Here is a 12,854-nt window from a genome sequence, read left to right on the forward strand (position 1 = left end):
ATGAGGAAACAATGAAAACCTTCTAAAATACAATGAAGAAATACTATTGGAGTAAGAAAATGACAGTTTAAAACTCCAGAAGAAGAAACTAATTCAATGATAATTAGAATTAGAACTACAGAAAAAAAGAATGGAATGGCCACAAGAACCCTGAGTGGTTGAAAAGCCTAAAAAAAAAGAACTGAAGCCAAAAGTACTTAAATTTTATCTCTTAATGAAAAACCCAAAAGAACTGATGATATAGAATAGAAGCTGGAAAACAATAGCAAAACAGTGAACATCTTGAAACAAAGAATAGAAAAGATAGAGTCCAAAATTCAGAAACAGGAAAAACTATTAGAGTAAAATAAAAAGCTAGAAAAATGGAAAGTATGTGACATTTGTAATAAAAAACAATCTGAAAAAGAGAGTTTAAAGAGAAAACATAAGAATCGCTGGCTTCACAGAAAAAAAAGAAACAAAGTATAGATAATATTTGAATAAATCATAAAAGAAAACTGCCCCAAAGGGCAAATTAAGATCAAATGAACCTAAAGCATATTACAGGAGATGAACCCCCCAGTTTAATTCATGGATAAATGTGTCTGCTAAGTACCAGAACTTTCAGGTCATAGGGGAAAATATTACCAATGGTTAGGAAAAGACAGAGTAGGCAACAAGGAACTCTTGTAAAAACTACCTAGCACTGGGGGCAGCTAGGTGGTGCAGTGGATAAACCACTGGCCCTGGATTCAGGAGGACCTGAGTTCAAATCTGAACTCAGACACTTGACACTAGCTGTGTGACCCTGGGCAAGTCACTTAACCCTCATTGCCCTGAAAAAAGGAAAAGAAAAAGAAAAAGAAACTATCTAGAACTACTCATCATTGATGAAAAATCAAAGAAAGGGTTGGAGTATTTCGTGATAAAAAGTAAAGAAAAATAGCTTGTCCCTAAAAATAACTGGACAATTTTGAAAATAACGTATAACATTTATTATATACATAAAAGGGAAGCATTGTAAGAATGATAATTCACAGTTTCATATAGATTCATCTTTTTGTATTTAGCTGTGTTTGTAAATGTTCTTTGTTGGCATTTAAATTCAAAGTAAAATTTCGTTTTAAAAGATCAAATATCAGTATATTGGTGAGTTAACTAGAGTGTAGAGTATAGAGTGTATGAAAAGAAGTAATGAAAAGGTAAGTTTGAGCTAAACTGTGAAGGTTTTAAATGTCAGAGAAAAGAAGTCTGCTTTTGATCCTAGAGGTAAGAGGGAACTATTGGAGTCTAGTAAGGAGGAAAATGACATAGTCAGACCTATGCTTTAGGAATGTGGCATTGGCACTATCATAATAGAACTCTATTTTTCTGTATATCATGGTATCTTTATAAAATGTGATGATATAAAAATTCAGAAATGTAGAAAAGGAGAAATATTGCACGTATCATTTATAGAACACAATATAATAAAAATATAATAAAAAGGTAACTGAGGGGGCAGCTAGGTGGCACAGTGGATAAAGCACCAGCCCTGGATTCAGGAGGACCTGAGTTCAAATATGAACTCAGACACTTGACACTAGCTGTGTGACCCTGGGCAAGTCACTTAACACTCATTGCCCTGCAAAAAAAACAAAAACAAAAAACAAAACAAAAAAAGGCAACTGAACAAAGGACACAGACTTAAATGGAAACAAAATAATATCATCCTAATTAATGAGTCAAAGAACAAATCATGGAAACCATAAATAATTACATTAAAGAAAAGAATAACATAACGAAACATCTCAAAATTTGTAGAATGCAGATAGAGTAGTCGTTAGAGGAAAATTTCTCTCTTTGAACATTTACATTAACTGGATAAAATGAGCCCACAACTTTATATTTTTAGAAAAACCAACAAATTGATAATTTCCATGTGAGTAGAAGAAAAGAAAATTTGAAACTAAACAGAAAATGAGAATTATGAAGTTGATACACAAAACAGATGTTTTGTTTTTTTAAAGACCAAAAAAATAAATAAACCATTGCTAATTTGGTATTTAGAGAGTGGAAAAACCAAATTATCAAAAAGAAAAGAAATATTTCACAAGTGGAGAAGGAATAAATAAAATTACTAAAAGCTACAACATCCAATTATATGTTAAAAAACTGAAAACGTAAGTGAAATGGAATGGATGAATATTTATAAAAATCTAAAATGCTCAGATTAACAAAACAGGAAAAAGAAATTATCATAAAAAGAAATAGAACAAGTCATAAATGAAAAGGGAAAAAATAATCCTTTGTTATGGATGGATTTATAGGTTAATTCTGTCAAATTCTTAAAGATACTAAATCTAACAAATACTTAAAATTCTTTCCCACATAATGCATTCTCAAAAATAAGGAAAGAAATACTTTGACAAACTTTTACTATGATTTAAATATAGTCCTGATACTCAAACCAAGAAAAGAAAAAAGAAGAGAAAAAACCATATAGTAATATGCTAGGTATTGTGCTAGGTACTGGGAATACAGAGGCAAAGATGAAACAGTCCTTACCCTCAAAGCATATACATTCATTTGAGGGTTGGGAGTGTGTGTGTGTGTGTGTGTGTGTGTGTGTGTGTGTGTGTGTGTATGTAGACCACATATACATATATGTGTGTAAAAATATCTTAAAAATAAATACAGGATTCCCCCCACCCCCACCCCCTGGTCCCACCCCAGGGAAAGCCTCACTAATGGTTGGGGATCAGAAAAGGCATTATATAGAAGGTATTATGTGAGCTGAGCTTTGAAAAAGAGATTCTAAGAGGTAGAAGTGATGAAGGTGTGCACTATAGGCATGGGAGATATCCAGGGCACAGGCATGGAAATGTGAGATACAGTGTTCTATGTGGAGAATACTAAGAAGGCCTGTTTGACAGATCATAGTATATGAGGAGGAGAGAAATGTATAATAAAAACTAGAAAAGTAGATCAGAGGTTCAGTCTGTGAAGGTCTTTAAATGTCGAAAAAAAATTGGAATCAACAAAAATTTAAGCGAGAAAATTAAATTTCAATAAAGTAGCAAGATAAAAAATAAATCCATACAAATCATCGGTTTCTCTGAATATTCCTAAAAAAATTCAGGAGGAGGAAGAAGAAGAAGACATTCCATGTGAGATAAACTAGGTTAAATATCTGGGAAATTACCTACCAAGACATATATAAGACCTATAGAATAGCACTATTACAAAATAATTATTACAAAAATAAAAGAATATCCTAATAATTGAAGAGATATTCGATGTCTATGTTTGGGCTTCACCAATATAATAAAAATTATGCTACTATTCAATACGCTACAGATTTAGCACTATAACAATCAAATTACCAAGGGAATTAGACAAAGTAATATTTAGAGGATTCATTTGAAGGAATAAGTAAATCAAGGCTATTAAGGGATTCAATGAGAAAATTAGGAAGGAGAGTGTTTTGTGCTACCAAATATCAAAGTATAGAGAAGTAATTATCAAAACTATCTGGTGCTAGCTAAAAAAATAGAAGAGTAGAATAGCTGAATAACCTAGATAAGCAAGGCCTAGATATAAATGCAAACAGTAGTCTAGTATTTGATTGACCCAAGAACACATAACACTGGGGAAGTGACTATTTGATAAAAATTGCTAAGAAAACTGGGAAGCAGTCTGCCCCCAAACAGGCTTAGCTCAGTGTCTTATACTTTATAGTATATGAAATTCCAAATAAACATTTGAAATAAAAAATGTCATACTAAAAAAAAAATTAGAGAAGAATAGAAAGTTAATTATGGATAGGGGAAGAACTCATGGGTCAGACCTGGGAAAAGGTCCAGAAGATATATTTGAGAGTCTTAGGAATATAAAATTAAAAGCTTTTATAGTAAGAAAATCAGAATGAAAAATAGATTGAGAAAAAAATCTTTGAATTAAATATTTAATAAAAGCTGGAAACTTACGTAGGGCCTTTGACGCAAATATGTGAGATTAAAAGCTGAGAGAAATAATTACTAGTAATCAATAATTTGCAGAGATCCAGAGTTCTCCCCTTCTTCTAATGTCCTGATTTTTTGTTTTGTTTTGTTTTTTTGTAATGTCCTGATTTTTAAAAGTTCAGTCTCTCTCTCTCTTTTTTTTTTTTTTTAGTGAGGCAATTGGGGTTAAGTGACTTGCCCAGGGTCACACAGCTAGTAAGTGCTAAGTGTCTGAGGCCAGATTAAAAGTTCAGTCTCTTGAAGCACATTGTTTATAATGAGATTGGACTAACTTTCATGTTCAAGACCCCTACACCCTGGTAGAATAGCCATTCTATTCTGCTCAGGATCGAGTGGGGCATACATTCTTTGAAGAGGTTGCCCAAGGTTGGGGGTGGTCTGAGTATGGAGTAAGCCTATTCAAAGGTTACAGATATCACTCTCAGCCCCTCATTTTAATATAGCCCACCTCCCATTGTGTTATTCAGTCAGAGTTGCATAACCCTCAGGAATCCTATCAAGAACACCTAATTTTTGAACTGTGAGCCTGTCTCCATGATTGTCTTTGGTCTAAGGGAGAGACAACCAAATGGCTATTCTTTTATTAAGCATGTGTTGGCCTTATTAATAAAATTATTAAATGACCCAGAAACTATGTCTCTTGAACTGTTTTATTCGTCACAAAGCAATGCCACAAGTAGTTAAGGGAGATGAACATTTTTTCAAAGAATACAAACTTTGGCAGCCAACTGAAATGCTGTTCAAATTATGATAATCAGAAAAACACTAATTTAACCAAATCAAAAGTATCCTCTCCTATCCCTTAGCTAGCCATGCTGCTAAAGCTTTAAAAAAAAAAAGAGGATTAGTTGGTTGGAGGGGGCCCAGGTAAAGGTTTTTGTTTGTTTGTTTTATCCATCTGCTGATTTTATCAGCTTAGCAAGCTCTGAGTGAGGGATTCTTCCTACTGTAGCAGAGTGGCGTCTTGTCTTCAATTTATAGTCTTAGAAAGTAGTTGTTAAATGACTTGCCCATAGAAACAGTATGTATTGATTGGGGGTGGGCCTTGAAACCAGGCGTCCTGACTCTAAGATCAGTTCTTTATTCTTTAGCTTTCATCATATAAGCCTATGTGAATACTGGAACACTAATTCACTGTTGGGGCAATTGTGAATTGGTTCACTCATTCTGGAAAACAATTTGGATTTATGCAAGAAGAAATTGTTTATACCCTCTACTTACTAATCTCACTACTGGGAATACATCCCAAGGAGATATCAACAGTTAAGACCCACAACACAAAGGTTTCTATTTGTACCATTATTTGTGATAATCAGTAGTAACAAAAATATGTGTTCAGTAATTGAGGAATGCTATAAAAAATTATGAAGTATGAATATTGATAGTTAATAATAATAGCTAAGATTTATATAGACTTTAGGGTTTGCAAAGAACTTTACATACACTTTATCATTTGAAAGTACTGAATTTTACTGTGTCCTAAGGAATGATGACATTTTAAGAATTTACACCAACACAGCAAGGCTTGTATGAAGTGATGCAGAGTGAAGGAAGTAGATCCAAGAGAATTATATCTATAATGACTTTCATAATGTAAATAAAATCAACATTAGAATACAGTAAAAGGGGCAGCTAGGTGGTGCAGTAGATAGAGCACTGGCCCTGGAGTCAGGAGTGCCTGAGTTCAAATTCGGTCTCAGACACTTAACACTTACTAGCTGTGTGACCCTGGGCAAGTCACTTAACCCCAATTGCCTCACTAAAAAAAAAAAAAAGAATACAGTAAAACTGAATAAAAACAAATGAGATGTCAGTATCAAAGTGTATTAAGTTAAAGGTACCTCCCTCTTTGAGGTTAATAAACAAATTCTTAGCTAATGTACCTTTGAGTATTGATTGGGAAGTGTCTATTCAAAACAAAATTTATCATACTTTTTTTTTAAACAGGAAAAAATTGGAGTCATATTTTTTTTTTTTTTAGTGAGGCAATTGGGTTAAGTGACTTGCCCAGAGTCACACAGCTAGTAAGTGTTAAGTGTTTGAGACCGGATTTGAACTCAGGTACTCCTGACTCCAGGGCCGGTGCTCTATCCACTGCGCCACCTAGCTGCCCCAGAGTCATAATTTTTAAACACGTTAATAGCCCATTTAAAAATTTAAGATATTCTAAAATCTGCCTATCTGAACCACAAAAAGTTCTTATCATGATCTTACCCTCTTTCTCCTATGCTTGAGAAAAAAGGCACATGAAAATGGAAGAATAATTAAAACAGTACAAAGCACTTCAAATGTTGAGGCAACAGTGGTAACATCTTGGGAAATGTTTATTTGTTGGGAAGGTTCAGATTCTAGATCTGAGCTCAATCCTATGGGGAAATCCTCAGAAGGAGCTGAATGGCTGGCTCCCAGTCTTAGAGGAAAGCAGCTTTTTCGATTAAAAAAAAAAATCTTAGTTCCTAATTGTTTAAACCCCTTGAAAGAGGAATAGTTTGTTGAATAGAGACAATAGTCAGGGACTCCTTTGTCTGGATATTTTATCTTTTTCAGAGGATGCCAGAACATCTGGAGAATAATCACTTCAGGGAAACTGAAGAATTAAGGATGCTGAACTGCTAAAGTGCTGATCCCCGCCCCCCCCCCAAAATCCCAAGATCAAATAAATAAAATCAGTACTCTCATAACAAAGAATCATTTAAGTATCAAGTAAGCTCTATACATCACTGTAATTTCCATACAACTCTCCAGTTTAAAAAAAATATTTTACAACTCTGGTAAAGGTAGGACAAAATTACACGTATATAATTATGAAAGCTCCTCACCTCTCTTGCAGTTTCTTCAGTTTGTCGGGGTCTGCCTTTGTCTGATGACTCTCCTTTGCATTTATAGAGTTGGAAGCTTCCACTCTATTTCCAGCTTCAATCTGGTTTGGTAAATCAGACACTGCAAAGAAAGTAAAAGGTATTTCCTCTTGCATTGGCTCTGGCATATGCAAATGGCCTCTGAAGTTCATTCTTAATGGAGGAGAGCTAGGAGGATCCACTGAGGACGAGCCATCTGGTGAATTTTCTAAGACATCTTCAGTGTTTAGTAGAGTCTCAGGTGGTTGACTTGTCAAGTTCTTCTCTTCTATTTCCTTGACATAAAATTCAGTTGCATTGGGTGTTGGTGATGAATTATTATCTTGGTTGTCAGAAGTGGCAGATGGATTTCGACTTCTAATAGGTGACAAAGGTCGGCGAACATTAAACCTTGAGTTTCCCTCTGCATCTGAGCCCTGAAGGGCAACAGGGGTCAAGGATAAGTTTGTTTGGACCTCAGCTCGCTGTGCAGAATGGAGTAATGCTCTTGGGGTGTTATAAGATGAATTCAGTAATGGTCTATGAGATGCTGACCTATTAGGAGGAAAGCAATCAAAAGAATTCCTATTGTTGTTTCCATAGGATTGCCTGTCTCTATTATAAGTATGGTTCCCAGGCCTAGTTTCCACAAAACTACAATCATTGGGTAAAGTCTCTACATTAAGACAACTGTCTTGTCTGTTTTCACCTTTCACACCCCATGAATTAAATGAGGTTTTCTCACCTTCGTCATCAACACAATCATTTTCCTTAGTGGAATCTCCGTCAGGAATTTTATGATCCCGCGGCAGCCTTTGTCCTAATAAGGACTGCTCAAGAGCTGAATCAATCAAATTGCTTTTTCTTAATAAGCGATGACCAGATTCATTTCTTTTTAATGAACTAGGTCTGCTATTTTCAGGGTCCTCTTCAGAGTTCTGGTTTTCAACCTGAGTTCCTGATATCCTGCTAAATCCAATATTCTTGTTATTAAAAGGAGAACATGGAGGTTGTATACCAGCAAGTAGAAATTCTTCTTCTAAATGAGTAATATCCTCAGTGGCTTCATTTCCTCCTATGGTGTTAACTGTGTTTAATTCTAAAAAGGAGTAAAAGTCTTCATCTCTGAACCTAACTGACGCCCTTCTTGGTTGTACTGTGTTAGTGGATGTAAGGGATGGTACACTGGATTCACCCAATGACTGGGAACCATTTGCTCCTTGGAAAGATGGAGATAGGGGTAAAGATGGCTGAGCTGGGGAAAGAACAGTCCAATCTTTGGAGACTTTTTCAACTGTTTTTTGATCTGCATTTAGTTGGGAAGATGGAGCTAAGTTTCTTCTCTCTCGAGTTTGCCTCTTCATCTTAGTATCATTTGACCACACATCTTGTTGCACTACTGAATCTGTAATGGAAGAAAGACCAAATCATATTTTGTCAAAGTTCCCTTTGAATGAATGACCTTTTTAAAAAAAAAAACAAAAGACATTTGCATTTTCATATGATCCTTGAAAAAATAAGTGTCTGAGGGGGAATACATACAGTAAAAATGGTGTTGGAAAGATAGGTCTAATACCTGGCTGTCTTACCATACTATAGATGTTGTGTCATTTCTGTCTTTGTGAAGGGTGGGACAATGCATGCATCCAGCAATCTCTGGGTGCTCCTAACCATACCTTTAGAGCTGTTCTGGTCAAGCTCAGGATGGCTTTAAGTGTGGAGATTAATTCCAGAGTAGCATTATGAATAATATCTGATGTCTATAATCACTTTAAATAGATTATCTCACTTGAGCCTTAAAAACAACCCTGTGAGTTAAATCCAATAGTTATCATTCCCATTTTACTAATGAGGACACCGAGGCTAAGAGTAATTAAATAACTTGTCCATGGTCACACATATAATAAATGTCAGAGATGGGATCTGATCTCAGGTCTTTCTGATTGTGATAGGAGCAGGGGTTTCCTGACACAGCATCCTCTCCCTATGCAGCCTGATTGCCCCCAGCATCCCTGCCACTGCTTCTGCGGGTCTGGGGGGTTAAGCTGCATGTAGTTGGGGTTATCTCAGACTTTGCGGATGCCTGAGATCACACGAGTAGTTATATCCTAATGACTTACTGACCAGACACAGTTTCCAGATAGAGATAAGAAAAGCTCAGTGCCACTGTAACCTTGCTGCATATACTTGCTGTATTAGGGCAAAGTCAAGAACACCTTCCTTTGTTAAATGATAAGTGATATGGCATGTGAGGGCCTCTTCCATCCCAATGTCAAACCTGAACTAAGAGAGCACCGGCTTTAGAATTTCATCTACAACACCATGCCATGTATGTCAATCTAGCAATTACACGATTGCCTCCTTTAGTCCAGAGTAGAGTCAAAAAGCCAATGCAGTTGGCCCAGGCTTTGTGTACATATGGGATGACAGGCAAACTTCTCAGTACTGGACGTTCCAGTACTTACTAGAAAGAAACACTTCTTCCCCAGCAAATGCCATCCACCAAAACCTCCTGTGTTGTCTCAGGTGTTTCCTTGGCCTGAATTTCTTTCTTTTTTAAAAAAATAATAATAATTTTTATTTAAAGTTTTGAGTTCCAAATTCTATCCTTCCCTCCTTCAGCTCCCCCTCCCTGAAGTGGTAAGCAATGAGATATAGGTTAGACATGTACAAATATGTAAAACATTACCATATTAGTTACTTTGCATAAGAAAATGAATAAAAGAAAAAAACGAAAGTGAACAATAGCATGCTTCAGTCTGTGTTCCATCAATATCAGTTCTTTCTTTGGAGGTAGATCTTATGCTTCATCATTAGTCCTTTGGGATTGTCTTGGATCACTGTATTGTTGAGAATAGTTAAGTCATTCACAGTTCTTCATCAAACAATATTGCTGTCACTGTGCACAATGTTCTCTTGATTCTGCTCACTTCACTATACTTCAGTTCATCCAAGTCTTTGCAGGCCTTTCTGATATCATCCTGCATGTCATTTCTTATAGCACAACAATATTCCATCACCATCATATACCACAGCTTGTTTAGTCATTCCCCAGTTGATGGGCATTCCTGTGAATTCCAATTCTTAGCCACAACAAAAAGAGCTGCTAGAAATATTTTTGTATAAATAGGTCTTTTTCTCTTTCTTGGGATGTCTTTGGGAAATAAACCTAGAAGTAGTATTGCTGGGTCAAAGGGTATGCACAGTTTTATAGCCCTTTGGGCATAGTTCCAAATTGCTCTCCAGAACTGCTGGATAATTCACAACTCGACCAATAGTGGATTAGCGTCCCAGTTTTCCCACATCCCCTCCACCATCCAATATTTTCCCTTTTTGTTATATTTGCCACACTGATAGGTGTGAGGTGATACCTCAGAATTATTTTAATTTCCATTTCTCTGATCAATAGTGATCTAGAGCATTTTTTCATATGACTACAGATAGCTTTGATTTCTTTGTCTGAATACTGCCTGTTCATATCCTTTGACCATTGGAGAGTGATGTGTACTTTTTTAAATTTGGCTCAGTTCTCTATATATTTGAGAAATGAGGCCTTTATCAGAGATACTTGTTTCAAAAATTCTTTCCCAGTTTTCTGCTTCCCTTACAATCTTGACTACATTAGTTTTGTTTGTACAAAACCTTTTAAATTTTATATCATCGGGTGCAGCTAGGTGGCGCAGTGGATAAAGCACTGGCCCTGGAGTCAGGAGGACCTAAGTTCAAATACTACCTCAGATGCTTGACACTTACTAGCTGTGTGACCCTGGGCAAGTCACTTAACCCTCATTGCCCCGCCCCCCAAATAAATAAATAAATGAATAAAAAATAATTTTATGTAATCAAAACTGATTTTCTTAATAATTTCTCTGCACAGTTTTCAATTCAGATGGGATATCATACAAACATATAAGAAACAGCTACATAATATAAATTAATTCTCAATAGTAAATACAAACTGAACTTAAGTGTCGTGGAGTATAAGGTATGACCAGAAACTGCACATGGGGAAGTTAGTTAAGAAAAACTTCTTGAAGCCTTTAAGGTTCTGATAATTCTGGAATGTTGGATACAAACAAAAATCATTTTAGAGCCCCACAGTGGTAAACAATAATATTAATAATGACAATAACTCACATTTACATAGCATTTTATAGCCTACAAAGTTGCTCCCTCACAGCAACACCATGCATGAGCAGACATTTCAAGTTTTTGCACATACATTTTACATGTAATGCTCTGACTCTAGAGCCCCTTGCTTTTCCTAGGTTCTGCGTGGGTTGTTTTGAGCAATCATTTTTACAAAGCATAGGCCAAATCCTTAGTAATGCAAGTCACAAGTCCAAAAGCCAAAGCACTTAATTAGGACACAAAGTATGATAATTACAGGGAAATAAATCTCATATATTAGTAGGTGTGATTCCTTTATAAAATATGTGGGAGTTCAATCTCCCTAGCCTTGCAACATAGAGAAGAAAAGGAGCAGGGTCACTTCAAAACCCATAGCCCTATGTTAAAAACTTAGGGTTTGGTATTATCTGATATCAGAAACTGCAGGTCTGGAGAAAGCTATCCTGGCAGGCTACAATTTGCTGAAAGTGTATAGTTAGGTTCCTGTGTCATCAGGATTGCATCGGGACTCCTAGATTCAGGGACATCACAGCAACACCACCCTGGGAGTTCCCCCTTCCATCTCTTTCACCTGACCATAGCTCTCAGGTTGCCTCTCTGTTTCTATTGACATCCTTAGGTCTGGCAGCCCTGTATTTTTATTTCTATCTCCTTTGCACATGGCCAGTTCTCTTGTATTTCTTTGTTTTCCAAGTTCACACCTTGTCATATACTTCTTCATTTGGCAAAGTCTTCCAGGATTTTGACATACTGAAGCTTCCTCCAGTCAACAAGTAGTTCCTTTGCCACACCTGTTATGGGTGGTGATGGTGGTGGTGGTAGTGATGGTAGTAGCAGCAGTAGTAGATAATAGCATCTTTATAGCATTTTAAGGTTTATAAAATTCTTTACAGGTATTTCAATCGATCTTCAAACAACCTTATTAGATAGGTGCTGTTGTTATCCCCATTTTTCAGATGAGAAAATTGAGGCTGAGAGGTTGAGTGACTTTTACAGAATCACACAGCTAGTAAATGTCTGAGGCAGGATTTGAACTCAGGTCTTCCTGACTCCTAGTCCAACAGTCTTGAAACAGTGCCGAAGAGCTCCATGATAAATACAACACTTGCCCCATTACATAAAAATGAGATAACAGTGTTTCTGAGAGGTCTGCCCTTGACTACAAAGCCTAAGCTTAGAGCCAATACTTAAATTCAGTGTTTCTGAATTTGTAATTTCTGCATTACAAGGATTACAAACACTAGAGTTTTTGCCATAAGGTGCTGCCTCTCTAAATGACAAAATACATACGAATGCCTATGTTAAATAAAAATTCAAACACTTTGTCACATAATCATTAGCCTAATTGCAACTCTGACCTACAAGAAAATGATATGGAAGGGAATGATACAGAATTAGAAGGAAAAGACAGACAGAAGACATAAGTGATCCAGTTGGAAAAGGCCTGAAAAGTTTTTAAGGAGCAGGATTTCAACTGGCAGAGTTACTTGGACGAAATCTACCCTGCCTAGTACTTCCATTTCATTGTGAAAATAGAATACTCTGAAGTCAGTATTGTTATCATTTAAATCTCTCACGATGGAGGAAGAACAGGAAACGCTTTTATCCCTACTTCTCCACTTCCTGCTGCCCATATGCTCTCCTGAAATCTCCCATCTCCTTCCTTTCTTCCTTCTCCACGCGCACAGTGCAAGATGTGATTATGTTGTTGCTTTTTTCTCACCCTCAATTACTTCCTTTTATCACTGCACATTTTCTAATGTGGCTCAGCCTATAACAAGTGAACAAATCTGTATACTGAACTGAAAAGCACTGTGACACAATAAAAGATAAACCTGATGAAATCCAAATAGCCAGAGCATCCTATATCCCTAAGGTGCAAATCAATGTTGTGTTACTTTAC

General features: G+C 36.2%; 1 protein-coding gene across 1 annotated transcript in view; it reads right to left on the reverse strand.

Annotated features, from left to right (window-relative positions):
• Positions 1 to 12,854, reverse strand: part of MARCHF10 (membrane associated ring-CH-type finger 10) — a 194,675-nt gene that overhangs the window by 62,869 nt on the left and 118,952 nt on the right. Inside the window, 1 exon segment of the mRNA XM_043964422.1 lies at positions 6,803 to 8,225. Coding sequence (XP_043820357.1) covers positions 6,803 to 8,225 — 1,423 coding nt within the window.

Source organism: Dromiciops gliroides, chromosome 4 (assembly GCF_019393635.1).
Source record: "Dromiciops gliroides isolate mDroGli1 chromosome 4, mDroGli1.pri, whole genome shotgun sequence".
Classification (NCBI taxonomy): domain Eukaryota; kingdom Metazoa; phylum Chordata; class Mammalia; order Microbiotheria; family Microbiotheriidae; genus Dromiciops; species Dromiciops gliroides.